General features: G+C 64.4%; 4 protein-coding genes across 4 annotated transcripts; 2 read left to right on the top strand and 2 right to left on the bottom strand.

Annotated features, from left to right (window-relative positions):
• Positions 1-351: 351 nt before the first annotated feature.
• Positions 352-5,399, top strand: RNH1 (ribonuclease/angiogenin inhibitor 1; the record flags this gene model as incomplete). The annotated part of the gene is given in 8 exon segments (XM_082000230.1): positions 352-634; positions 1,304-1,665; positions 1,669-3,005; positions 3,547-3,687; positions 4,153-4,308; positions 4,569-4,742; positions 4,838-5,008; positions 5,168-5,399. Coding segments are annotated over 8 exon segments (2,856 nt in total).
• Positions 5,373-10,473, bottom strand: LOC309405460 (antigen WC1.1-like; the record flags this gene model as incomplete). The annotated part of the gene is made up of 12 exons (XM_082000229.1): positions 5,373-6,543; positions 6,698-6,781; positions 7,003-7,098; positions 7,248-7,391; positions 7,474-7,857; positions 7,959-8,263; positions 8,340-8,652; positions 8,833-9,147; positions 9,224-9,526; positions 9,603-9,920; positions 10,013-10,333; positions 10,422-10,473. 12 exons carry the CDS (start codon positions 10,471-10,473, stop codon positions 5,990-5,992), a joined length of 3,189 nt encoding a protein of 1,062 aa, XP_081856355.1. The 3' UTR covers positions 5,373-5,989.
• A 1,740-nt stretch (positions 10,474-12,213) lies between these two features.
• Positions 12,214-14,738, top strand: AIP (AHR interacting HSP90 co-chaperone; the record flags this gene model as incomplete). Its single annotated transcript, XM_081999885.1, has 6 exons — positions 12,214-12,357; positions 12,431-12,610; positions 12,853-13,041; positions 13,970-14,146; positions 14,258-14,399; positions 14,509-14,738. 6 exons carry the CDS (start codon positions 12,214-12,216, stop codon positions 14,712-14,714), a joined length of 1,038 nt encoding a protein of 345 aa, XP_081856011.1. The 3' UTR covers positions 14,715-14,738.
• Positions 14,739-16,627: 1,889 nt separating this feature from the next.
• PITPNM1 (phosphatidylinositol transfer protein membrane associated 1) lies at positions 16,628-27,112 on the bottom strand (the record flags this gene model as incomplete). Its single annotated transcript, XM_082001039.1, has 23 exons — positions 16,628-16,894; positions 17,014-17,142; positions 17,447-17,630; positions 18,019-18,168; positions 18,278-18,426; positions 18,642-18,758; positions 19,001-19,111; positions 19,191-19,339; positions 19,429-19,578; positions 19,811-19,981; positions 20,373-20,533; positions 20,824-20,981; positions 21,114-21,221; positions 21,358-21,547; positions 21,827-22,071; positions 22,150-22,211; positions 22,321-22,428; positions 22,569-22,664; positions 22,850-23,164; positions 23,280-23,501; positions 26,147-26,268; positions 26,350-26,564; positions 27,035-27,112. The coding sequence occupies 23 exons, from the start codon at positions 27,110-27,112 to the stop codon at positions 16,628-16,630; spliced, it is 3,657 nt and encodes a 1,218-aa protein (XP_081857165.1).
• Positions 27,113-27,128: the final 16 nt, after the last annotated feature.

Below are 27,128 nucleotides of genomic sequence, written 5' to 3'. Positions count from 1 at the left end.
GCATCGTGGCACGGCCGGCCATGCCGTGCCGAGGGATGGCGCAGGCGGGACCGTGGGCACTGGGCTGTCCCCGGGGCTGGGGGGACTCTGCCCCGAGGGGCCGCAGCTCCCAGTCTGGTTAGAAGCTCCCAGGATGCTTTTTCGGGTGTTTTTCCTCTCTCCTGTGCCCCATCCCAGGGGGGGACGACTCCACGGTGCCAGATCCTGCAGCGCCCACAACCCTTGTGACCTTGCAACGCTGGGGTGACTGGGACCAGGCTGTATGGGACAAACCCGGTGCCCAGCTCTAAAACCTCTTGCCACGGCGTAGCCGTGATTTCTAACCTTTGGTATTTTCAGGAGACATCTGCGATGGCAGGGGAAGAGCGTGCGTTAGCTGGTCTCTTACGAGTGCTGCAGGGTCTTGCACCTAAAGACTTTCAGGAGTTTAAGGTGAAGTTATCGGAGGTTCACGTGGAAGGAGGATGGAACATCCCCAAGGATTCGCTGGCGAAAGCCACCCACCCTTGCGCGCTTGCCAGCTGCATGGGCAAGAACTACAGCGAAGACACCGCGATGGACATAGCGATCGGGTTGTTCAAAGAGATGAACCAGAGAGACCTTGCTGAGAAACTCCTGGATGAGAAGGTGAACGGTAGGGAGCCAACGTACGTTTTGCTTTTCTGTGTCTCTTTTTCCCTTGGGTGATCCTGGAGATGGGTAGAAGTTGGTAAGAGCGGGTTTCGGCTTCTCCGGGGAGCCTGGAAACACTGAGATGTCCCGCTGTGATCCTGTTAGTGCGGGGGCTGTAGTGACCTCTCCTCTTGCTGTCCCCACTTACTGCCGGGCTCCTCTGTCCCCGGAGAAGAGTCTGCAGCTCTCAGCACTGCCTGGCAGGCAGCTGGGCAGGTCCTTTCCTCCTGGGATGGGGATTAGGAACATCTCCGCAGAGCTCACATTTGGTAACGCTTTGGAGCCGGAGGCAGCCCCAGGAGCCCGGGGATGGTGCCTCTGGCCCCAGGGGCGTGAGCAGAGGGGGCTGGAGGCTGCAGGTGGCCCAGGGTGGATGAGGATCGCAGGCTGGTTAAAACAGGGGATGATGGATCAGGATGATGGGGGGAACCCAGGAGAGAAGGACCTCCTTAACTGACCAGAGGCCCTAAATTCTCACAGACGATGTCTTTATTGCTTCTGCCAGGCTTAGGAAAGCCCTGAGCATTGAAACAAGTGTCCCGTTGGAGTGTTGGGAGCACGGTCGGGCTGGTTAGGAGCTCCTCGGGAATCTGGCTGTGCTTGGGACTGACTCTGCTTCTCACCGGTGTAGAGTACAAGCGGAAATACAGAGAGCACGTGGTCCGGGAGTTCCTCCGGTACAAAGAAGTGAACTCCTGTCTTGGGGAGAACCTGTCCGTCAGCAGCCGCTACGCTGACCTGACCATCGCCAGGAGGCCTTGGAGCAAGCGCGGAGGTGAGCATGAAGCTGTGGGTGCCAGCTGTGGATGTGCCAACGCTGGCAATGGACCAGCCACGACCACAATCACCACGCAGACGCTGTTTAAACCCGACAAAGATGGGCAAACGCCGCAGGTCGTGGTGCTGGTGGGGGCCCCAGGGATGGGGAAGACGATGACGGTCAGGAAGGCGATGGTGGAGTGGGTGGAAGGGACCCCCTACGCGCAGTTTGACTAAGTCTTCTGCATAGACTGTAAAGACATTGCCTATACCAAGGAAGCGAGCGTGGCAGACCTGGTTGCAAAGTGCTGCCCTCACAGGCAGATGCCAGCTGGGAAGATCCTGGATGACCAGAAGAAGATCCTGTTCATTTTTGATGGCTTCGAGGCCCTGGGATTTTCCTTGGTTCAGCCTGAAGATGAGCTGAGCTCCGATCCCAGGGAAGTGAAGCCACTGGAAACCACCCTGATGAGCTTGTTGAAGAAGACTGTTCTCCCTGAGTCCTCCTTGCTCATTACCACGAGGCCAACATCTCTTCAAAGCCTGGGGCGGTGCCTGGAGGGGGAGTATTATGCAGAAATACTGGGATTTTCGGCAGCCATGAGGGAGGAGTATTTCCACAGGTATTTTGAGAACGACAATAAAGCCGACATGGCCTTCAGGTTTGCCAGAGGCAATAAGATCCTCTACAGCTTGTGTGCCATCCCTGTCATGAGCTGGACTGTCTGCACCATCCTTGAACAAGAGCTTTGCAAGAAGAAAAACCTCATTGAGTGCTCTAAAGCTACCACGTGGATGAGCGTGTTTTACCTCTCCTGGTTAATGAAGTGTAGAGACAGGGACGACCCGCAGGACCTCCAGCAGTTCCTGCACAAGCTTTGCTCCTTGGCTGCTGACGGCATCTGGAAGCACAAGGTCCTCTTTGAGGAGAAGGAAATCAAGGACCGTGGCTTGGACCAGCCAGACCTTCTCCCTCTCTTCCTTAATGAGAAAATCTCAAAGAAAGGTGTAGACCATGGGAACGTCTATAGCTTCACCCACCTGCACCTCCAGGAGTTTTTTGCAGCAATGTTTTACGTTCTGGAGGATGATGAAGAAATGGTCGGCGACTCAGGGACTCCTGTGAAGGATGTAAATATGTTATTAGAAAGCTATAGCAAGTCCAGGAAGGATTTGAACTTAACAGTGTGCTTCCTGTTTGGTCTGCTAAGCCAAAAATCCATAGAATACGCAGACAAAACCATTGGGTGCAGAATTTCACCTCAAGCCAGGGAAGATATGCTGAGGTGGCTTCAGTGGAGGCACAGAGGCATCTCCCATCCCAGCCAAGCACTGAAGGTTACCGAGTTGGACACTTTCCATTTTTTGTTCGAGTTGAACGAGAAAAGCTTTGCACAAAGCGCATTGAGTCATTTCACCGGCATAGACTTGCAGGATATCAAGTTGACCCTGTACGACCAAGTGGCTCTTTCCTTCTGCATCAGGCAGTGGGCAGGGCTGGGTTGCGTCACCCTCCGAGGATGCTCCTTTGACCAGCAAGATCCCAGGGAGGACCCGGCCACATCGGTGCCTCGGTAAGTACTGCCCCCCTCTACTCTAGCAACCCAAAATCGCAAAGAATCCTCCTTCTCTACCCCAAAGGATGAGCATTTCAGCTCCTTCCACCTGAGGACCTGCTTGTCCTTTCACTGGGCGTTTCATTCCTCAGCAGAGGATTTTACTTTTTCTTGGGGAGAATTGTGGGAGGATAAGGATCACACGGGCATGCGGTGGGATTGATGGAGATGGAGCACCTCAGCTCAGCTTCCCCAGCCTGAACAGGCCCCTCTGCGCCCGGGTCTCGGTTTGGCTTCACGCCCCGCTTCTCGCATCCGAAGGGAGATCCCCGGTACTGAAATTTTAAGTGTGCCCCGAGCTTTGCTTGAGAGCAGGTGACTCCATCAGTAATGCCTGCGATCCTTTGCATCTCCAAAGCCACGGAGGAAACTCCAGAGGAAACTCCCGTGAGCTGGTGGCCAGCTCTGCTTGAGGGAGTTCGTGAGCCGGCATCGAAGCCGGGAGCTCCCGGTGCCGGTGAGGGCTGCCCGTGCCCATCAGGGCTTCATCTTCCTGCAGCTCCGGTGCTTCGGGAGCCGGAGGACATCCCCATCCCCATCCCCGTCCCCATCCCGTCGCTGAGCGGCAGGAGCTGCACTCCCCCATCCACGCGCTCTGCCGGGCACTGCGGCACCCGGGCAGCGACCTGCAGGCGCTCCGGTAAGAGGCCTGCGCTCAGCGCTGGGCCAAAACCGCAGCCGCGGTGCTGCCGCCAGGTCCCCACAGCACCCAGCTGCTCCCTGGGACTATGGGCACCTGGCTGAGGGGTGGGGCCGGGCCCCCATTGGCTGCGGGTGGGTGTGGTCCCTCCGTTCTGATTGGCCATATGGTGGGTGGGGTGTGGTCCCTCCGTTCTGATTGGTTCATGGGTGGGTGTGGTCCCTCCAAGCTGATTGGCCATGGTATGGGCAGGTGGGTGAAGCCCCTCCAAGCTGATTGGCCATATGGTGGGTAGGTGTGGTTCCTCCATGCTGATAGGCTGTGGGGTGGGTGTGGTCCCTCAACACTGATTGGCCATACAGTGGGTGGGTGTGGTCCCTCCACACTGATTGGCCAGCTGGCAAGGGGGTGGGCAGCTGGGGCAGGTGTGACAAGCTGGTCCGTTCTCTGCGTCTCTCCCCGCAGCCTGCAGTGGTGCGGGCTGTCAGTGAGCTGCTGCGCGGACCTGGCGGCGTTGCTGGCCGGACACCCCAGCCTGGCCCGGCTGGAGCTGGGCGACGGCGGCGTGCGCCTGCTCTGCGAGGGGCTGCAGCAGCCGGGCTGCCGCCTGCGCGTCCTGCGGTGAGCGACACAACACCCCCGGGCGTCCTCCCGGCACCCCGCGGGCACCTCCCAGGCGGCCAAACCCACGGGGTGGAGCGGAACGCTGGGGAGGTACCCCCAAAAGAGCCCCTCTGGGGTGGCATCGTCCCTCTGTCTCACTCTCCCAGGGTGAGGAGCTCGAAAGCAGTGGCACCAGGGTGGGGACCATCGCCGTGGTGGGGTGGCGCCGGGGGGCCCTCGGGCCGGCTCTGAGGGTCTTCCTTGCGGGTCCCCGGCAGGCTGTGGTACTCCCGCCTCACCAGCGCCTGCTGCGAGGACCTCGCCGCCGTGCTGGGCACCAGCCCGCACCTGGAGGAGCTGGACTTGGCCTTCAGCGAGGGCCTGCGCGACGCCGGCGTGCAGCTGCTGTGCGAGGGGCTCCAGCGCCGCGCCTGCCAGCTACGGACGCTGCGGTAAGGGGCCGTGGGGCGGGCTGGCGCTCCCTCCTTCCCACCCGGCGCAGCTTGCCAACCGGCCGGTCAAATCCCCATTTGTCTTGGTCCCGCAGGCTGGGGAGCTGCCGGCTGACGGGCGCCTGCTGCCCAGCCCTGGCCGCCGGGCTGGCGGAGACCCCCAGCCTCACCTGCCTGGACCTGAGCGACAACGAGCTGGGAGCTGGCGGCGTCCTGCAGCTCTGCCGGCAGCTCCGGCATCCCGCCTGCTCGCTGCGGGCGCTGGGGTAAGGTGCCTGGCACATCCCCCTTCCATCCCGGCATCCCCGTGCTGGCACCTTGGGGTCGGACGCTGCCGGATGGGGAGAGGGATACCAGCATCCTGGCGCCCAGGAGAGCAGAGGGTGGTTTTAACAGCTTTTCTCCTTTTCTTCCTCTATTTAAAGACTGAGCACGGCCGGGTTAAACAAGGAAGCGCTGCAGGAGCTGGCTGCCCTGCGGGCACTGAAGCCCGACCTGAAGATCGGGTACCTCCTGGAGCAGGACGTGCCACAGGCGGGGGCCATGGCCTGGCTGCTCTTCCACCGCGGCATCCTGCCGGGCACGGGGGGGCCGGCGGGCAGGAAGGCACTCCCCTCCTTTAGGAGAGGTCCTTGCGAGAACCGGAGCCAGTTCTAGCCCAATTCTTGGTGCTGCTGAAGCGGAGGAGAAGCTTCTGTGGGTTTGAGCCTGCCCCACGCATGGGGGCACACGGGAGGAGGCCCTGCCTGCGTCCGCTGGGGGTCGGGGCAGAGCTGGTCGGGTCCTTCCCTCTCCCGTTTCCCTTCGTGTGTCAGTGCGAAGAGTTGTGGGTGTTTCCTGATGCCAAATAAAGGCCCTGTGTCCAGGCCCAGGAATCCCCCTGTGCCCCTTCCCGTCCTTCCCCTGTTCCGCCATGCCCAGGGACACGTCCGTGGGTCCAGCTCCTGCCCCACATCCCCGAAGGCTGGCTGACGTACCCGGGAGCGAGGTGCCAGCCTTGGAAGCGAGTGTCCAGCCAGTTTTGGGTTTTAATATTAAAAAAAAAAGATAAAATCACAGTGAAAGAATAAAAAAACCCCGCAGCACTGCTCGCCCCAGCGGCAGGAGGGACGCGGGAGCTGTTTTGCTGCGGTCCTGGGCAGGGAGAGGTGACCTCCTCTGTGGCCGAGGCCACCCCTTCTTGGGGACGGAGCCCCACCACCCTGCCCGCGTACCCCAGGGACTCCCGCAGCGTGGCCCGGGCGTCCTCACAGCAATGTCTGCAGGGTGTCGATGCCGACATCATCATAGTCTGTGTCACCCGGGGGCTGTGCTGGGGGGTTCCTTGTGGCTCCTGGGGGACTTGCGGGGGGCAGCTCCCAGCTTAGGGACAGCAAAGGCCGGTGCCTTAGGGGACCACTTCGTGTCCCTCCTGCCAGACCCTGGCCAGAGTCTCGCCGCAGCCCCCGTGGATTTGCTGCCTGCTCCCTGCCCGCCACAGCCGCCAAGCCCCCTGCACGTGGCTCTCCAGGTGACAGGGTGGCCGTGGCCCCTCTTACCTGTGGGTGGGACACAGCTGCTCCGTGCCACCCCCTCAGAGATGCCCCAGCACTGGGAGCAAGGGGCTCTTCCGGCACGGCTGCGGCATCGTCGTAGCCATCCGGGGGGCCGTGCTTGGGCAGGGCAGGGGAGTCTGGGACAGGCAGGGGGGTGGACCAGAATGAACTGGAGGCCGTGGCAGGGGTCTGGCTGTGCCACCCCCCTCCGGCCATGCCACCAGGGATGTCCTGGTGGCACTGGGGCTGCAGGCTCTCAGCCAGAGCTGCAGCAGGGATTAATCAGCAGGGAAAGACGATGCTTCGCCACACGCGGGCTCACCCGGGCGAGGGGTGGCCACGGCCCTTTGGCTGCCCAGCACCGGGCCGTGTCCCCTCTCCCCAGGGCTCCCCGCCAGGTTCCTGCCCCCGTGCCCCTACCTGGGGCTGCCTTGGGGTCCCTCTCCTCCATGCTGTCCCCGGGGTAGTATGGCAGCTTTGTCCCCACGCTCTCTGACGGGGAGCCTGGCAGGGGGAGGACGGGGCATTCGGGGTGGCCGGAGCCGGCACTGCGGGCAGCACGGCCCCCAACCGCAGAGTGTGGCCACAGTGGGACTGGGGGACACCCCCACGCCGCGGGGACGAGCTGGTGACGCACCACCAGGACCCGGTGCTGTGGTGGGGTGATGGGGCAGAGCCCCCCACCTTGGGGAGAGCTGCCGGGCACAGGGAGGGGCTGCACTGACCTGAGCGACTGGGCACCTCCTGGTGCTCCGGCATCACGGTGTAGTCCAGCTCCTCATAGATGGCATCAGAGATGGCGTCCGCGGCTCTGCCAGGGCCTGCAATGACAGGCAGCACTCACCTGGGGCCATGGGGACCGTGGGTGGCACCAGGGTCACCCGCCACCCACCCACTGAGCCACCGCGCAGCAGGGAGGCCCAGGACCCCCAAACCGGCTCTGCGCCGGCACCGACCCGCCGGGACCCACCTCGGCGCCGAGCCCGGGCGCGGCACGCCTGCACGGCCAGGGCGCCCAGGGCCAGGCACAGCAGCATCCCCAGGACCACGCACAGGACCGTGAGCGCCGGCACAGCCCCCACCGCTGCCGCTGGTGCGGCGCTGCCGGGGACGCCTGCGGGGACATCGCCGGGCGGCGTGAGGAGGGGGACTCCGGCCAGCCCGGCGCAGGGGGCTGCCGGCACGGGCAGAGCTACCTGTGCAAGTGGCACCCTCCGGGCAGTGGCTGCCCGGGGACGGGGTGGGCGTCCCGCTCGTGCCGTCACTGTCCCCGTCACAAGCGACGTGGGCATCACCGTCGGGGCTGCAGGCCTGCAGGTGCCAGGGCGCCGAGGGGCAGCCCCAGAGCGAGCGGGCCCCCTCCTCGCAGCCCACCCAGGCCAGCCAGGCAGGGGCTGGGTCCCAGGCGGGGGCGGCTGCCAGCCTCCCCCCGTCCCCGCAGCCCAGCTGCCGGCAGACGGCGGTGGCTGTGGCGGGGCTGGTGCCGTTGGCGCACACGCGGCCCCAGGTGCCATTGTAGAGCACCTCCAGGTGCCCTCTGCAGCGGCCGCCGCTGCCCACCAGCCGCAGGGAGAGCTGCTCTGCAAGGGGTGCGGGGGGGGGGGGGGGTCACAGCACGACTGGGCCAGGCACCCCCCCGGGGGGATGGTCCCCCCGGTCCCCGATCTGGGGGCTCACTGACCTGAGCAGATGGCTCCCGCCCCGCCACCGCGCTGGCAGCCGCCCGGTGCCGAGGCCGGGCAGTCCCAGAGTGACGCCTCGGTCCCGGCACAGCCACCAGCATCCGGCCACAGCGGCCCTGCGCCGGGACCGAAGCGAGTCGATCCGGGTGCCGCCAGCGCCGTTCCGCAGCCCAGCTGCCGGCAGATGACGGTGGCGTCTGGGAGGTCCCAGGTTTCCTGGCAGACGGTGGCCCAGGTGCCATTGACGTAGACCTCCACCCGCCCAGCACAGCGCCCGGCGCTGCCCGCCAGCCTCACCCGCCGGCTGCCTGCAGGGCACGGAGGGGACCGGGCTGGCACGGCCGCTTGGGGTGCCGGCACCCCCGGCCCTTCCCGCACACTCACCCGAGCAGACAATGGCTACCTCCTCGGGGCTGCCGGTCGGCTCGGCGGCCGTCCCCGAGACGTTGCACTGGGCCAGGTTCTCCTCGGTGCCGGCACACCGCAGCCGCTGCAGCCCCGCGGTGCCCGAGCCCGGCACGGCGTAGACCTTCTCCGGCACACCACAGCCCAGCTGCCGGCACACCACCCTGGCACCCCAGGTGTCCCACGGCCCCGCCGGCACACGGGCCCAGGCCCCGGGGCTTGTGGCAACCTCCAGCCGCCCGTCGCACCGGCTCTCCCCCTCCACCAGCCGCAGGGGCTCGGCAATGCCTGCAAAATCGCCAGCGGGGCCATGGGGCCACAGCACCAGTGGCGTAGAGGCCCTGAGGGGATGGCGGGGTCCCGGCTCAGCCCTCCCCTCGCCCCGAAATGGCGTTGCAGCCTCTGCTCACAATTTTGGGGGTTTCCCAAAAGCCCCTTGAGGCTTTTCCCGGCAGGTGCCATACAGACCTGAGCAGTTGACGGCGGCGGCGTGGCCGGGGGGGCAGGCGGGCTCTCCCAGCACCGCCGTGGGGCACTCGCCCGGGTGCTGCTCGCTCCCGCTGCAGCCAAAGGCATCCCGCCGCAGCGGCCCATTCCCCTCACCGAAGGAGCCTCCCGGGGGCACGGCGGCAGCGGGGCCACAGCCGAGGTGATGGCAGAGGACGTGGGCGTCGGGCAGGTCCCAGCCGGTGGCGCAGAGGGACCCCCATGTCCCCCCCGCCTCCACCTCCACCCGCCCGGCGCAGCCCGAGCTGTTCTGTGCCAGACGGAAACCCGTGTAGGCTGCGGCAGAAAGGGCGTTGGGGGGACGATGGTGCGGGAACCCCACCAACACCCCCCCAGCGTCCCCAGCGCTTACGGGAGCAGATGATGCTGGCGTGGGCGGCGCAGCCCTGGCCGCGGGGCAGCTGCCGGGCGCAGGCGGTGAGGAGCGGCTCGGTGCCGGTGCACTCGAACCCCCCCTCCCAGAACGGCCCCGTTCCTGCCTCAAACCGGCCGGTGCCCGGGACGGCCAGCGCTGCACCGCAGCCCAGCTCCCGGCAGACCACCTGGGCAGCCTTGATGTCCACGTGGTCCTCGCAGACGCTGGTCCAGACTTGGCCCCTCCGCACCTCCAGCCGCCCGGCGCAGGCACCGTCACCACCGACCAGCCGGGCAAACCCTGCCGGGAGAGGCGCAGGGGTCGTGGCGAGGGATGTGCCAGGACTGGCACATCCTCCGCACCGCCCAGCTCCTACCCTGGCAGACGACGGCGGTGTCGAAGTCGTGAATGCCGTTGTAGGGTCCCCAGCCGCGGATCTCGCAGTCCCAGAGGGCGGCTTCATCTCCATGGCAGTCGACCAGAGCCAGGTTGATGGGCCCGTCCCCTTTGCCGAAGTGGGTGCTGCCAATGTAGGCACCAGCGGCCGAGCCGCAGCCCAGGTGCTGGCACACCACCTCAGCATCCTGCATGTCCCAGTTGTCATCTGCCACCGAGCCCCAGCGTCCCCGCAGCTTCGCTTCCACCCTCCCGGCACAGGGACCCCCGCCGGCCACCAGCCTCAGCTCCACCGCCTCTGCACCGGGGCATCGGCACGGCCTCAGCCCTGCCAGGGGATGCCCCGGCACGTGGCGGGTGTCCCGGCACGGCCATCCCACAACACCTCACCTGCGCAGGTCACCCCCACGTCCCACTCGTGGCCACAGAAGTGCTCTCCCCAGCCGAAATGGGGACAGTCCTCCAGCAATGCCTCGTTGCCCCGACAGAAGAAGGGCTGGAGCCAGATCCGGCCGGTGCCCTGCCCGAACGGGGCGTAGGATGACGCCTTGGCCACTGGGCCACAGCCCAGCTGCCGGCACACCACGATGGCCCAGTTGGCATCCCAGTCGAAGTCATAGATGCAGACGGAGCCCCACTCGCCATTGTGCTTCACCTCCACCCGACCGGCGCAGCGTTCGCCGCTGCCCACCAGCCGCACCTCCCCGGCGCCTGCGGCAAGGAGGGTGCTGAGCCCGGCTTGGGGCTGGGGAGGGTCCCTGCCCCCTGCCCCACAGCTGCCCCCTGCCCCAGCGCTCACCCCTGCAGAGCTGCACGCACAGGAGCAGCCCCAGCACCCTGACGGGCACCATCCTGCCGTCCCGGACCCCCCGGCGCGAGGTGGGTGATATATAGGCAGCGCCGCAGCCGGGGGCCAATGGAGGCGGCAGCACCGTTTGAGCCGTTATCAGGCGGGTTATCTCCCGGCTGGCGGGGCCCCGGCCTCCAATAACCTGCTCCGTGCCCAAATATGAGGCTCGGCTCCGCTTCTGGCGTCACACACCTCACCATGGTGGGTCGGCGCCCGGATGTCACTCGAGGGACCCAGCCCTCCCCAGGGCACCTGCCGCCGGCACAGGGCGCATGTTCCCTTCCCACCCGTGTCCCCCCATGGGGCTGACCCTACTGCTGGAGCCTGGCAAGAACCCAGTCCTGATGGTCACAGGGTTCACCCCCAAGCCTCCATAGGACCACCCTCAGCATGGGCACGGGGCGAAGCCCAAAGACCCTGGCACCCATCTTTGGGGTCCTCCCCTCCCCAGGGGTGCGTGGAGACCCCAGGGAGGATGCCAAGGTGAAAGCAGCCCCCAGGCTCACCACGGTGTTTGCAGGTGGCACATCCTCGGTCCCTCGCGGGGGCTGGCAGCACATGGCACTGCTGCCCGCGCTGCCTGCAGGTGTGCCCCCGTGCTCGCCTCGCAGCGCAGGCAGGAAGGAGGCAGTTTCCCCCCAGGCGGGGACTCGGCGTCGGCATCAACCGCACGCGGCTCCCCGGCCACCTGCAGTGCTACCGATAACGCCGTGCTTTTGCGCACTGGCATCTGCCCGTGGTGATGCCGCCGAGGCAGGCACGGAGCCGACTTGGCACGCGGGGGCACCCGCCTGGCTAAGCTGGGGCTGAGCACCAGCAAAAACCGATGAGCACAGGAGGTGGAAGGGATTAGGAGCAACCTTGAGGTCTCGGTTGCGTGCGAGGATGAGGATGGGGCTGAGCCAGCCACGGCCATGGGTCCTGGTGGGCTCTGTCGGTGCTGAGCGGCGCCGGTGGCCACGGCCTGGCCGCGAGGACAGGGAGCAGGGCGAGGAGCAGGCGATGTGGGCTGGCATTGAACGGCTGCAGGTGTGCAAGCCCAGGCAAAGCCACCAAAAGCACAATAAGGGCCCCAAACCGTGACGGCGGTGGAAGGGCCCAGCGACCTGCGGTGGCAGCCGGCAGCGGCGGCGAGACCCTGCGGGGGCTGCGAGGACACACCTGCAGGCAGCGCGGGCGGCACTGCCACGTGCCACCGGCCTCCGTGAGGGGCTGGGGACCCGCCACCTGCAAACGTCCCCGCATCACCCCGGGACGGCTTGTGGGGCTGGTCCCACCCGGGATGTCCCCGATGGCGCGGCACGGACCTCCCACGGCTGCCTGTCCGCCCGGGGAGCCGTCGGGGCTGGAGACCCTGCCAGGGCTGCCAGGACAGGGACGACGCGGCTTTGGTGCCCCCGGGGCGGGACGTGACCCTCGCCGCGGGCCCCGGGGACACCGGGAGCGCCCCCCGCCCCACCCCGCGGCCCTTCCTGGGTCGCGGCCGAGGGACACGGGAGGTTTTTATTCTGGAATCCCTCCCTTGCCTCCTCAAGGGGCGCTGGGGGCGGGAACCGGGCCCGCCGCCGCTTGCCGCCGCCGCCGCCGCCCGGGGCTGGCCCCGCCCGCTGCCCGGAGCCACCGCCCCCCGCAGGGCGCACTCTCCGCCGGCAGGGGGCGCCGCCGGGAGGCCGCGTCGCTCCGGAAAGAGCCGAGCGGCGGCGGAGGCGGCCGAGGCGAGGCGGGGTGCGGCGGGGGAACGATGGCGCAGCAGGCCGAGCAGCTGCGGGCGGACGGCGTGCACAAGGAGGTGCTGCGGGAGGGCACCGGGCCGCTGCCCGACTTCCGCGACGGCACCAAGGTCAGAGCCGCACCGCCGGCCCCGGGGCTGGGGGGGAGGGGGTGGGCGGACGAGGCGCGCATGCGCCCCCCCGTCGCCATGGTGACGCTGCGGGCCCCCCCCCATTTCTCCCTTTCAGGCCACCTTCCACTACCGGACCCTGCGGTGCGGGGATGAGGAGACGCCGCTGGACGACAGCCGGGCGCGGGGGAAGCCCATGGAGCTGATCGCCGGCAAGAAGTTCAAGCTGCCGGTGTGGGAGGCGGCGCTGCGCACCATGCGGCCGGGGGAGCGCGCCCGCTTCCGCTGCGACGCCAAGGTGGGGCGGGGCCGGGCGTTGGGGGCGGGACCGGCGGGAGGAGCGGAGCTGGAGTGGAGGCGTGATTTGCTACACGGGGGCGTGGCGTGCGGGTTGGGGGCGTGGCGTGCGGGTTGAGGGCCCCGCCCACAGGTGGCGCAGCCGCCTCATTGCTCCCGGGGTGCGAGGCCGGGAGCGTCCCGGTCCCGTCCCCAAACCCCGGTGCGACCCCGGCCCAGCGCTGCCTCCCCCCTGCCCCACAGCACGTGGTGCTCTACCCACTGGTGTCCAAGAGCCTGCGCAACATCGCGGCGGGGAAGGACCCGCTGGAGGGGCAGCGGCACTGCTGCAGCATCGCCCAGCTGCACGAGCACTACTCCCTGGGCTACCCCGACCTCGACGAGCTCCAGAAGAACCCCCAGCCCCTCATCTTCGACATCGAAGTGCTCAAGGTGAGGCACCTGCTCGTGCCAGCGTGGGGCAGGGCAGCCGAGGCTCTCCTGCTCCCAGTCCCTGGCCAGCAGGAGCTCGGGGATGGCCGTAAGGACCCAACCCCAGGTGGTGGCTGCAGGCAGGAGGGCGCTGGGGCTCTTCCCCTGCCTGGAGACAGGCTCTGCCCTCATAGAATAGAATCACAGAATCATTTAGGTTGGCAAAGACTTTTATTATCATCAAGTCCAACCATTAACCTAGCACTGCCAAGCCCAGCGCCACATCTACACGTCTTTTAAATCCCTCCAGGGATGGTGACTCCACCACTTCCCTGCGCAGCTTGTTCCAATGCTTGACAACCCTTTCAGTGAAGAAATTTTTCCTAACATCCAATCTAAACCTCTCCTGGCGCAACTTGAGGCCGTTTCCTCTTGTCCTGTCAAGAGGAAGACCTGTTACTTGGGAGAAGAGACTGACACCCACCTCACCACAATGCCCTTTCAGGTAGTTGTAGGGAGCAATAAGGTCTCCCCTCAGCCTCCTCTTCTCCAGACTGAACACCCCCAGTTCCCTCAGCCGCTCCTCGTAAGACTTGTTCTCCAGACCCCTCAGCAGCTTTGTTGCCCTTCTCTGGACACACTCCAGCAACTCAATGTCCTTCTTGTAGTGAGGGGCCCAACACTGAACACAGGATTCGAGGTGCAGCCTCACCAGTGCCGAGTACAGGGGCACGATCACTGCCCTGCTCCTGCTGGCCACACTAGTGCTGATATAAGCCAGGAGGCTATTGGCTGCCTTGGCCATGTGGGCACGCTGCCAGCTCATCTTCAGCCAGCTCTCGACCTACGCCCCCAGGCCCTTTCTGCACCGGGCGGCATTCCAACCACTCTTCCCCAAGCCCATAGCGTTGTTGGGGGAAGTTGTGACCTCATGACGGGGTGCCGGCAGGTGGAGGCACCCGGCTCCTACCAGCAGGACCCGTGGGCCATGACGGATGAGGAGAAGCTCCAGGCCGTACCCCTGATCCACAAGGAGGGCAACGAGCTGTACCGGCAGGGCAAGGTGCAGGAGGCAGCTGCCAAATATTACGATGCCATCGCCTGTCTCAAGAACCTGCAGATGAAGGTGGGGCTCCCCAGCCCCTCTCTGGGGTACACACGGGTCTCCCCACATGCCTCCTGGAGTGCAGGGCTCAGGAGCTTCCCCTCAGTCTCTACCTTCCATCTCGTCCTGCAGGAGCAGCCTGGCTCTCCGGACTGGATCGAGCTCGACCAGAAGATCACACCCCTGCTCTTAAATTACTGCCAGTGCAAGCTGCAGTGCGAGGAATACTACGAGGTGCTGGACCACTGCTCCTCCATTCTCAACAAATACGAGGGTAAGGAGCCGCGGGCCAGCCCGGCTGGCTACAGCAGGTGCCAATGGGGCAAGTGGGTACCGGGGAGGCTCCCCCGCACACCGCTGGCCCAGCAGCTCTTTCCCTGCAGACAATGTAAAGGCCTACTTCAAGCGAGGGAAAGCCCACGCGGCGGTGTGGAACGTGACGGAGGCGCAGGCTGACTTTGCCAAAGTGCTGGCCCTCGACCCCTCGTTGCGCCCCGTCGTCTCCAAGGAGCTGCGGAGCCTGGAAGCCCGCCTGCGCGAGAAGGACGCCGAGGACAAGGTCCGCTTCAAGGGCATCTTCTCGCAGTAGGGCCTGCGGCCGCAGCGGAGAGCCCAATGCTCTCTGAACAGGTTCTTTTAGATATTCCACATGTGGAATGTTCATGGATGTTTATTAATGTTTAATACAAGTTTTACTTATTTGAAGTTATTTGAAGTGGCCCGGGAGCTCGCCACAGCCCGGTGACACGGCAGTGCACTTATGTTGCAGTATTAAGCAGTGTATAGCAATCACAGCACGTGGGTGAAGCGCAATCTAAAGGTGTAGCTCCTTGCTGGGCTCTAGCCTGTGCTCATCATCATGCTGGGAAGGGATGCGTGGGGTGACGTGAGCTCAAGCCCGCTGCTCTCTGCCAAGTTTTTATTTGTTGTTTGATGTTTTTATAATTTTATGTTGGGCTGAGCCGCTGCACCGGGGGCTGGCCAAGCTGTTTATAGCTGCAGGGACGCCGGTGCCAAGCCTCAGCCCCCTCTCTTACCCCTTCATGCCTGTACTCTGCACTGCGTCCTGCATTGTCACTTCTCAAGGCTGCTGCTATCATCCCAAGACCATGTTTCCTCTATACTACATTGTCATGTCAGTGTCGTAAATATTTTATATAGAATAACTGCTTGTTACTGCTATCTCTATAAAACTCTGGTTGTGCTATGCCAAGATAACAAAAGTAAAACTAGTTACAGGCACCTGATCACTTAGAAACTAATTACTGTTACAGACACGTGAGCTAAAACCAAGTTGCATGCAGGCCAGGAACAGGTCAGGGGTAGGAAGCCTGGCAAGCCCTGGCCCTGAGGCCTTGCAAACTCGCTTCAAAACAGAGCCCTCACTTGCTCTGGTAAGCACTCTCCCATCATGGATGTGTTACAGCTGCTAAATCACTTCTGAGGTGTAGAGCCAAAAAAACTCTCTAGCAGGCTCACGGTGTACACAGCAGCTCTCCCATCCACGCACACCCCGCGCTGCAGGAGCTCAAAGCTGAGCCCACACTGCTCAGCACCCCAAACCTATGGCCCTCACCCCATGCCCAGCCCGAAGGTGACAGCAGGGTGGCCGAGCTGCCCTGGCCATGCTCTGCTCTCTGAAGCCTGTGGCTTTCCCCCTCCTGCCCCCATGCCCCCTCCATCCCTGCCCTAACACCACAGCTGTCCTCTTCTGCAAAAGGTTTAACCACTCACGCAATATAGGGGCTGATGTTGGCATCAACGTGTACCTGAGAGCAGCAGTTCAGCCCAGAGACAGCCCAGGCTCTTTTCCCCACCACTACATGTCCTAAATTGCTCATGACCCAACTGCTGTTCCCCAAGACCACCTCCCTATATGATGCCGTGTCCCTGCATCCACAGCTCCCCGGGGCCAGGGCTGGGCTGGTGGGTGGAAGCCCCGATGCCATGTTCCGTGGCCAGCAGGTACAGAGCAGACACACGGGCCCCGGCGCCTCATCTTTACATCGCTTTTATTTCACACCGCAATGAAACGAAGAGAACGGACCTTCTGCCGCCCCGTGGCTGGCGACACCAAAACAAAATAAATAGGTGGGCGGCAGGGAGATGCCGCTTGCCCTGGGAGGTAGCCATGGCCCCCCCCAACCCTGCCCAGGGATGGATGACCCCGAGAGGCAGCACACCGGCTCCCTGGGGGCAAACCCCACTGGGCACTGCCCAGAAACAGCTCTGCAGCCCCAAAGGACATGGGGTGATGGGGCAGCAGGGTGGAGGCAGAGCTGGGGGGCAGCAGGGGGGACCTGGGGTGGCTCAGCCCCGAGGGGATCGCTCTGGCCCTCGGAGGGGCTCAGAGTGCCATCTCCCAGGGCCCCTCAGGCTCAGGGGACCCAGCACCCTCATCTCCTTTCTGTCAGCTCAGGGCCCATGGCAGGCTCTGGCCCCAGATGCTCTGGGCTGGAAAATGAAGGCTGGGGCAGAGGAGGAATGGTGGCCGCACCACCCTCACTCCTCACCCTCCAGCTTGAGGCTGACGCTGCGGGGCTTGGCCCGGGGCAGCCCGGGGGGTGCTGGTGGGGGCCCCCCGTCCCGCTCTGCCTGGCTGGAGCCCCGTGACCGCAGGAGCTGGCTCTGTTTGCGTAGGAAGTCGACGGGCGCCGGGCAGCCGTAGGTGCCTTTGCCCAGCACGGGTCGTGGGGGTCCTTTGGGGGAGTGGGCCAGGGCCACCGCCTCCAGCTGGGCCAGGTGCGCTACGTAGCCCTCAGACAGGAACTGCAGGATGCAGGGACAGCCTGAGCCAGTGGCCTCAGCCATTGAATGCTCCCTCCACCCTGGTGGGGTCAGCAATTGTCCCCTGCAGCCCCAGTCCGTCCCCAGCACTGCTACCATACCTGGCACTGGTTGTGGAATTTCTTGACGGCGCGACCTACAATGTAGATATGTGCCGGTGCGAGCCCCAGTGAGCTGTAGACGGAGATGTCCTTGGTGGAGCCGTAGCCAGCAATGATGGTGATCTCCGCCTGCCCACAGACAGGAGCGTTAGCTCAGGCAGTGATCCTTCCCGCAGGGACAGCCATCCCCGGGGGACGGATACACCCCCATTTTATGAGCCCACAGGCCAGGAGCTGCCCCTCTGTGCCCTAAGCACAGTCCTGGGAGAGGGTGCCAGCTCCGCCATCGCAGCACGGTCCAGCTCCGAGCATCTCTGCACGCAGCTCCACCAACCCCCAGGACAGAGAGGGGCACAGGCTGCAGCATAGTCCACTCTACCCCTCCACCACCATCAGCCCCATGTCCCCATCCTGCCGGCATCCCCCTCCCCACCTCGGTGCGCAGGCTCTGGAGGAAGGCAGCTTTCTGGCGCAGAGGGTCATGGGTGAGCCCGTCGCAGAAGGAGACAGCACCATGGGGGAAGTTGTGCTGGGAGAGCCAGGCCACCACGCGATGCTTCTGCATGTCGGGGCGTCCCGTCACGTAGATGATCATGTAGCCCGAGTCCTGCCAGTGCCTAGGAGGGGACATGCGTTGCTGCCAGGAGCCCGTGTGGGGACGGTCCTGCTGGTGGGAAACCACCAAGCATCTCCCAACACATCCATGTGTGGGTGTTGCCTCCAAAACCTTCCTCCTCCCAGGGATTTTATCAAGCCTGAAGGCACAGCAGAGCTGCAGCGTATCACAGCAGGCTTCAGGACCAAAACCAGGAGCGGACTCTTTTCCCACGAGAAGGCAGCAGTGCAGAGATGCTGTGAAAAGTCTCTGGGCGAGGGGGCGACGGGAGATCCCCCAGCTCATCCCTGGGAAGACAGCCTGCTCCAATGCCCCTGCTACCCCAAATGGGTTGCCACCACACCATGAAAGGAAAGGGAGATGGTCCCCCTTATTTGAAGAGCACCTACCGTACGACGTCAACAGCCCCCGCCCGCACTTTGGGGTCGCTGCCCATGATGGAGACGCTGGCAGTGAAAGAGCCGTCGATGCTGAACACAACTGACTCGGTGCCCCGGGCCACCACCGTCAGGTACGCCTCAGCGTAGCTGTGGTCCCCCCTGGGACAGAAGAGTGGGGAGGCTCAGCACCGGCTCTGCCACCGAGGGGGCAGGTGGACCGAAAGGGCCGGAGGAGGAACAGAGATGGCACCGTGCACCCGCATCTCACCTGACCACCATGCGCACAGGGTAGACGCCAATGGCCAGAGCTTTGTCTGGAGGAATGGTGAAGGTCAGGCGCCCACTGCCGCTCGTCACCTCGGTGCCGTAGTACAGCCACTTCCCTGACAGCGGCTGCGTCATAATGTAGATGTCCACCTGGGAGAGGGAAAAGGGCTGAGCATGGACTGAACCTCCAGATCCTGCTGCATCCCCAACCTACAAGTCCTTATAACCCTCTCCCACAACTCCACGTAGGGTCCTGTTCACCATATCCCTTCTTCTGCCGTGGGTGACACCAGCCCTGTGCCCACTCCTGGAGATCCTCGCCCCGTTTGATGGGGTCCTGGTGGCACCCGTGAGCCCAGCGGTACCTTCTCCCCGGTCAGTGTCACCACGTCCAGGGGTCCGTACATGAAGCGTCCACTGAGGACCTGCGCTTTGCCCTCGCACACGATCACATCACAGGCCCGGTGGTTGGCTGTCACATTCTGCAGGGACATGGGGGGCTCAGCAACCTGCGGTGCCGTGGGTGGCACCCAAGGGAGCCCCTGAGGCAGCACAGGGCCCCACTGGGCTGCAGGACCATCCCAGCATCCTGCTGGCATGCAGGAGCAACCCCTCCCAGCTGCATTGCCCCACAGCCAGGGCCTGCCCGAGCACCCAGGGATGGCCAGAGCCCGGCGCTTGCCCCAGCAAAAGGTCGGGGTCCCGATGGCGGCGGGGCATGTACCCGGATCTTCACTTGGGTGCGCTTGCGCTGCCACTTCTCCCGGGGGATAGCGGGGCTGTAGATGGAGCTCTCCTCGCTCTCTGCAGGCTGCGGCCCCTCCTTCTCCATCACCTGCCAAGCAGCATGGCCCCAGCTCAGCCCCCACCAGTCCCGGCGAGCCGTGCCACCCGCCCCGCCATGCCCGCCGTACCTGGCGCAGGATGAAGGCCACCACGTCGGAGGACTCCCAGTAGCTGGCGTGGAAGAGGTGGGGCAGGGTGATGGTGGGGAAGGCGGTCAGGGCATCAGGGCAGTACAGCGAGTAGTCGATGCGTTTCAGGCCCCACCAGCGCTCCAAGACTGCAGGGAGAGCTACAATGAATCTATTTCCGGACCTTAGCCCCTGTCATGCATCCCGAGGTGCCAGCATGGGACGGGATGGCACTTACTCTTGACAACTTCACTGGTGCTGGCGGGAGTGGGGGGCTCTCCCAGCTCGCTGCCCCTCCAGAAGCCCCCGCAGCTGCCAGTGGGGGTAGGGGGGGCAGCCACCTCCACCTCGGGCAGGAACAGGGCAGAGTGCATCTGCAGGGCCTCCACTGCGGAGAGAGATGAGTGAGGACACCCAGAGCCCCCTGGGGACACCAACCACCCTAGGACCTCCCCTCCAGCAGAGCTCCAAAAGGGTGGGCAAGGCTCACACACCACTTCCCCCCCCATCCCAGCTGGGCTCCTGCAGAGCTGTGGGTGCTCTGGGTAGCCTGGCATGATGCTGGAGCCCACAACACACCCTGGGGTGCCCAGGACCTGCCTGGGGTAGGGGCTGCTCACCCAGCAGGGAGGAGGTGCCATCGCCCAGGGGGTACTTCTGGTAGCGGGGCACACTGAGCGGTGGGACGGCGTGGAAGGCCTTGGCCAAGAGGGGCTCCAGGCGAGAGGCACAGGGGTCAGCCGCGTGGAAGAGGTTGTAGATCTGCTCGCAGGCAGGACGCAGCTGGGCCACTGGGGCAGAGAGAGAATCGGGGCTGCCCAGCCTGCGTGGCGAGGAGCCCGGGGGGGACAGGGACAGGACACAAGGACTGGCGGGCACAGGGCAGCACAGCCAGGAGCTCAACACCCAGGGAGGAGAAAGCAGGACACAGCGAGAGGAAAGGCTGGGGAGGCAAACCCAGGACACCAGTGACAGCCAGGGGACAGACTGGGGCTGGCACAGAGCAGGGAAGAGGATGCTTGGGAACACACCAACACCGACATCCACACAGCCAGGGCTGAGTGTGCAAGGGGCTCAAACCCAAGCAGACCTCTCTAGCGAGGTCTCAGGGGGCTCCGGCTTGCAGGGCTCAGACTTGGGGACGAGAAGGAGGGTCGGGGGCTGGCACCACGGGGTCCTCACCATCCAGAGCAGGCATGACGGTCTTGCGCAGTGCGAGCACCAGCCCCAGCGGGGAGCCAAAGAGGAAGAAGCCGGATACCTTAAAGTCAAGGCGAGTGCCAGCGCCCTCCGCCCCATCCAGCACCGCCTCTGCCTCCAGCAGGGCCTCGCTGGCCTGTGGGCTAGGACAGTAGGGGCGAGTGGGCATGGGGATGGATGGCACCATCCCATTCCCACCAGCCCAGGGGCAAAGCTGTGCCTGGCTCAGCCCCGTTAGCCCAGAGGAGCTGTTGGAAGCCAGGGAGCTCTAGCAAGACACCCCCAGGGCAGGCTGCCCCCATGCAATGCTGCTTCCCAAGCTGGTGTAGATGGGAAATTCACCCTTTCCATAAACCACAAAATTAGTGGTGATATCACCACCGTTCCCACGGGGACGGGCCATGGCCCTGCCAACTGTCCCCCTTGCTCTCACCTGCACAAGGAGCTGTGATGGTATCTGTCCCCTTGCTCTCGGCAGGGCAGCTGTGCCCCTGGCTCAGGGCTGGTCTGGCCCGATCCCGCTGCTCCGTCCGTCCCATCGGCCAGCGGGTCCCTGCTGCCACACAGCTCTGGGGAGATGGGCTCCGTGCTCTGCAGGGGGAGAGGCAGTGAGCACCCAGTCCGCCCTCAGCCACCACCAGCACCCCTGCCAACCCTCCCAGGGGTGCAAACCCCCTTTCCACCCTTCTCAAGCCCAGCCGGTAGCCGGCTGCTGGCACTCACCAGGCTGCCGCGACGGCTGCTGTTGCGGCTACCCCCCGAGCCCAGCCGGCTCTGGCAGAGCGCATCGAAGCCCAGGATGCCGCCCACGCAGTCCCCCAGCAGCACAACCTGCAGATGGCACGCACCAGCATCAAGGGCGATGAAGGACAGAGCCCCCAAGCCCTCCACACAGAGGCAAAGCAGTTCCCAGCAGAGCTGAGCCCCAGCTGGCACCCAGAGTAAAGCTTCCCCCAAACCCCCTCACCTGGCCGCAGAAGCCGGTCCCCTCCCCAGAGTGCAGGAAGGCGCTGTACGCCTGGTTAGCGCGGGCAATGACGGTGCCCACGGCATGCTGGTAGCTCCCCGAGGAGGTGGCCAGCAGCGGGAGGGCTGCCAGCGGGATGTGGTCCTGGCTGCTGGACAGGCTGTCCCCATCGTGGCTGTAGGGGCTGAGCCTGAGAGGGACATGGTGGGGACGGTGAACGGGACTGCCTCGATGTCCCCATCCCACCACACGACGCTTGCTTGCCCCGGGATGCTGCACCAGGACTTATTCCCATCCCATCCTATCGCTTGTCCTGGATGTCACACTGGAAGAAGGAAAGACCCTTCTCTGAGGTCACCACCTCCCCGGTCCCCTCCCACAGCTCTGGGGTGGTTTTCCAAGGGGGACAGCCACCTCCTCGCCCCGCGGCACAGTACATGCCCCCGGTAAACTGCGCTGCCATCCATACTTGGAGACGAGGGCATAAGCAGCAGCGCAGATGGGCGGGCAGGGGACCAGGCGCAGCGCCACGTGCCCCAGTGCCTCAGGGAAGTGGACACGGGTGACGGCATCAAAGGTGGCCACCAGCGTCTGCACATCTGCCTGCTTGGAGCCTGGCTCGCCCACTCCCTGATCCAGGATGTTGCCGCTGTGGAGGATGAGGAAGAGGGCGTGGATCCGGCATGCCTGCGCCGTGCTCTCCACAGAACCACCCTGCGGGAAGGAGAGCGCTGCCATCAGCACCCATACTGAGGGGCACAGCCCGAAGGAGGGGACGAGTGGGGCACGCACCTCGGGGAAGCCGGATGCCCCCAATCCTTCACCATCCACCTTGGCTGCACTGGCTCCATCTCCTGCAAGCACATGGCCCCGGTGAGCCTGGCTCGGGTGTCCAGGTGGGTGTTTGCCCCCTCCCAGTACTCCCACATGGGGGTTTGGGGCTGGGGACCCCCAGCCACTCACCCAGCGCCTCATCCAGCTCCGCCGGCCGCTCCAGCGAGTCCAAGAAGTCGTTGGAGCTCCACTTCGTCATCTCCTTCGCAAAGACGTCATCACTGTCAGACAGGTCCTCTACAGCAGTGTGGAGGAGGCCATGGGTGGGGAGCCCTCAAGGGCCCCCCCCCAGCCCCTCTGAGTGAACCCAGCCCACCCCGAGCCGGTGCCTGGTCCCTGCTACCAAAATGCTGAGCCATGGGGCTGCCCCACCATACCATGGGCATCGAAAAACTCCTCTTCAGAGCTGTTCTCGGAGTCACGGGCGATGTTCTGCATCCGCCACTCGGACAGGCTCTGAGGAGACACCCCCCCTGCCACCAGCATGGGATCAGGACGCAGAGCTGCACCCCCCTCCCCTGGCTCCTGCACCCAGAGCCCTCCCTGAAGACCCAGTCCAGGGAAGAGAGGGTCCCCTGACACGTCTCCTACAGAGAACAGCGGCAGCCGGGGGGTGTTGGGTGTCCCCATCCCACTCATGCAGGACCTGTTATCTCACCTCCATGCTGGGAGGAGTAGGAGGACCGGGAAGAGGTGGACCACTGCTTGGCAAAGGTATCGTCAGGAGAGGCATCAGCCACCTCCTGCACCTCAGCCCCCTCCTGCCCGCTGGCACTCCCCGGCTCTGGCCGCCCCTCAGGACTGGGCCCAGCGGTGGGGGGCTCCTCGGCCTCGCCGCACTTGGCCATCTTCTGCGCCAGCATCCGTGCCGTCTCCTCCTCCAGCTGCCGGATGTCCTCCATCGTCAGGTCCGTCCATTCGTCCTGCCAGCACCAAGCCTGACGGTGGGCGCGCAGCATCACCTTCCGCAAACCTGCGACGGGGACGGGGAGCGAGCCTGGCATGGCCCCGGGGCTCCCCAAACCTGCCCCCCCAGCAGTGCCAAGGTGCCGGCGATCGAGGGCTCACCACTGCTGCCGTGCACTCACCCACGTCATGGATGAACTGCTCAATTTTGGACTGCATCCCCCAGTAGCGAAACTCCACCTTGCAGAGCTTGTAGGCGCACATCAGGGGCCCGCCAGCAGCCGTCTCCAGCCAGTCATCCCCCAGCGGGCCCCGGCCCGTCTTGGCTGAGTGGTAGAGTTTGGGGTCCTCCTCGGGCTTGTATTCCCCTGGGGAGATGGGGTCACGCACGATGTCGATGGTGTCTGGAGGGGAAACAGTGCTCGTCACCCTGCAGTGTTCAGCAAGCCCCTCGGGCAGAAAAGCAGGGAAAAATGCACAAAAATCGGAGGGGGCAAATTATAAACCTGGCAAATTATTAAAAAAAAAAATAGAAAAAAATCATTAAATTATAAAAAAAAAAAAACAACTGGCACAAGCCACACGCCTGACAGCCCATAGCAAATGCTCTCTACCCCCATGGCTGTAACATCAAAGGCACCCTTGGGTGCACCCGAAGGCGTTCCATCCCTGCATGAGGGCCTGATCCAGCATCCCGCAGAGCGGCACAGCGTGACTGCAAGAGGTGCCGGGGGCCGCGGGGGGAGGCACGGAGGCGGCGGGGCGCGTGAAGAGCCAGGGCTGACACACATACGCGCATTAGCAAGGAGATTTGGCAGCTGGGAGAGCGGCCCCGGCGACCCCAGGGGATGCGGGGGCTGGTGCTGAGGACAGTCAGATGGGGCAGCTCGGTGCAGCAGTGAGCTCTGCTAGCTGCCCCTGCCAGACCCAAGGGTGCCCCAGTAATGGAGCACAGAGCACAGCAAAAGCCCCACAGAGCAACCCAGGAGGAGCCCCCATTGAGCTGGGGGGTGCAATGGCAACATCTACCTCTCTCCAAACAGGGATGGCCTCCCCAAAACTGGAGGGGGGCTCAGGGATGGCACCCAAGAACACACGATGCAACAGACTTTGGGGGGCCGTTCAGGCCCAACCCTACACAAAGTCTCTTGCAGTTTGGCTGCTCCAGCCCCATCTCCAGGCCAGCTCCCTCCAGCCAGGTCTTGAGGGATCCTGGGGGGGACCCAGTGCACCCCACCAGCCCCCAAAACCTTCCCACAGAGCTGTCCCCAGTCAGTCCTCCCAGCCTGTCCCAGGCTCCGTCAGCCTCACATTTATTTGCCCCTGTTGATGCCCCTGAGGCACCCGCTGGCCTCTTCCTCCCCCCCTCCAAGTCGGGGGGAAAAAAACAAAAAAATAAAAGGCGAAAAAAGGTCTTTTAGGACTCAGAAAGCAAGGGACAGTTGCAGGGCGGGCATGCTGAAGCTGGGCTCTTCCCACCCTGTGTCCCCCCCAGCTATCCCTGGGCAAAGGGTAAAGCACCCCTGCAGCCACACCACAGAAACCAGAGATGCCCCAAGCCCACAAAACCGCTGCTGCCCAGCCCCAGGCTGATGCAGGGTATACGGCCCGGCCGCAGTGGCGAGGCAAACACAAGCCCTTAAATCAGCGCCCGACAGGCTGGCCGAGTGGCTCAGATGGTGGCACGCCATGGTGAGCGGCAAGGAGCCGGGACAGGACCTGCCAGCCCTGAGCAGCTCCCAGCAGCGTCACTCATGCGATGACCGGCGGGTCTATTTACTTTTACTGCTGCAAGAAAATTGGCGAGGAGGCAGTTATCCCTGCGGTTTGCCCCGACAGCCCAGGTCGTGGCATTTGCTCCGCTGCCCTTTGAAACGTGAGACGGCGTTTAAATCTGTCAGTGCTGTGGGACACCAGGGTGAGAGCAAGAGCTGGCAAAGAAAATCCCAGCAGGGTCCACATTGGCCCTGCTCCCCACGTGAGGCAGCAGCCACCTGAGATGCAGCGTGTCCGGTGGAAAGCCCGCAGGACGGACACCAGAGAGGAAAATCAGGCAGGGCAGCAGGCACAGGGCCGTGCCCTGTCTGCTGTCCGCTTGGCCCTGGTTGCCCCCCCGTGATAGCAGGGCCAGAATTTATCCCCTCCAGCCCAAGCTGCCGGCATCCCGGCCGGACGTCCCCAGTGTTGCAGGAGCCAATGAGAGAAATAGGTCAGATGAATCATTTCCTCCAAGTGCCTATTTTAGGCCTCCATTTTAAGAGGCAGCACGTCACACTCTGCACTCCAGCACCTAAAACGACCAGATCGACACAGCCAGGAAAAGGCCGCAGCAGCCGGGGCCAAACCCACCGGTGAGGGGGGAATCCCACCCCGACCAAACCCACCAGCTCTGCCCGCCTGTCCCCCTGGCAAGCAGCAGAGGGGCCTGGACCTGGAAAGCCACCTGGAGCAAAGCCCTGGGGAGCAGGGGAAGCAGGGCAGGGGGTGGGAAAATGGGGACACGCTTTTCCAGCTCCCCTCCCAACCTCCAGCTGATCCGAAACACCCTGCAGGAGCCTGGTGCGCGTTCCCACATGTGCTCGGAGAGGGGCCAGGAAGGCAAAGCTGTGCAAAATGGTGTGGGATAGGGGCTGAGACACGGAAGAAGAAGGGAACAGGCTGGCACGAGGAAGGGGAGGTCTGCAAACAAATATACAGGCCAGGGAAGGCGGCAGAGGACAAAATTGTCCCCCAAAACATCTTTAATACAGACTCTAGTTTAGCAGCACTGCCAAGGGAGTGGGCAGGGAGCTCAGAGCAGGGAGCTTGGGGCACAGGTGCCTTCCCCTGCCAGTGTCCCCCCATAGTTGTCCCCAAAACATGAGGGCCAGCAAGGAGAGCAAAGCCGAGCGCATTGCAGATGCCAAGCCCCTGCAGCTGGCAGGGAAGCTGAGCCACTCAGGCGCCATGGCACACCCACACACCCACCCGGGGAGCGCGGCGTGGGAACCCCAGCAGGCATCAGGTCCTGCCTGGTGCCCCAAGCCAGCCTTACGGCAGCTGTACGCACCCAAAATCCTCTGCCTCTTCTCAGCCGCGCTCAGATTGAAGACATTGGTCTGCTTGCCTGCGTCCGGCCGGTAGTACGTTTCGATCTCAATGGAAAACTTCTCCACAAAGGGGCAGGTGTATCTGGGGGAGGCGCAGGGACAGGGCTGAGCCCGGAGGCACGGCCGGCCCCGCAGTCCACCCCACATGCCCGCTGGGTCCCACCTGGTGCGGGTGTAGGGGTAGGCATTCCAGGACTCCTCCTCCACCTGCAGCGCGGCCTTGGGGAGCAGTGCCCGAAACCAGCTGGGGATGTGGGAGCCCACATGGTAGATCTTGTGGGTGTACTGGCCGCTGCCGCCGGGGCCGTCACTGTAGGGCCGGTTGGCCAGGATCTCCACCCCGCTGCCCTCGCCGCTCGACTCCTCCCGGCTCTTCTTCTGCAGGGAAAGCCGCTGGGTGAGCATGGCCCCCTGGTACCCCCTAACCTTGAGACCCGCACACCCCTAAGGCCTGACACATCACAGGCCCCTGGGGTGCCAGAACCCTCATGCAAACCCCAGCTCCCACATGCTTACAGCCCCCAGTCCCACACCTACACGCAGGACCCCTTGTCTCAGTGGCCCCAAACCCACCAAAACCTCACTGACACCTCTGTACCCTGCCAGTCCCTTGGGGTCATCCTCAGGCCCCCCACCATCCAGCAGGCTCCATGCTCAGCCCCACAGCCCCCTGCATTCCCCAAGCTCAGGCCCGCACCCCTCCAGTCTCCATGCTCAGCCCCACAGCCCCCTACACCCCACAGCCGCCTACATGCTACCAGGCTCCATACCCAGCCCCACAGGCCCCTACACCCCCCCACCAGGCTCCACACTTAGCCCCACAGGCCCCTTCACGCCCCCGGCCCCACCTGGATCATGTAGAGCTGGGCCACCTGGTACTCCTCCAGGCTCATGGGCAGCAGGATGTGGTACTCCTTGATGAGCATGGCGGCGGGGGGCAGC

This window comes from Phaethon aethereus (assembly GCF_964289735.1).
Source record: "Phaethon aethereus genome assembly, chromosome: 5".
NCBI lineage: Eukaryota > Metazoa > Chordata > Aves > Phaethontiformes > Phaethontidae > Phaethon > Phaethon aethereus.
The sequence above is the reverse complement of the archived record's forward strand: the minus strand, read 5'-3'. Positions and strand labels throughout refer to the sequence as shown.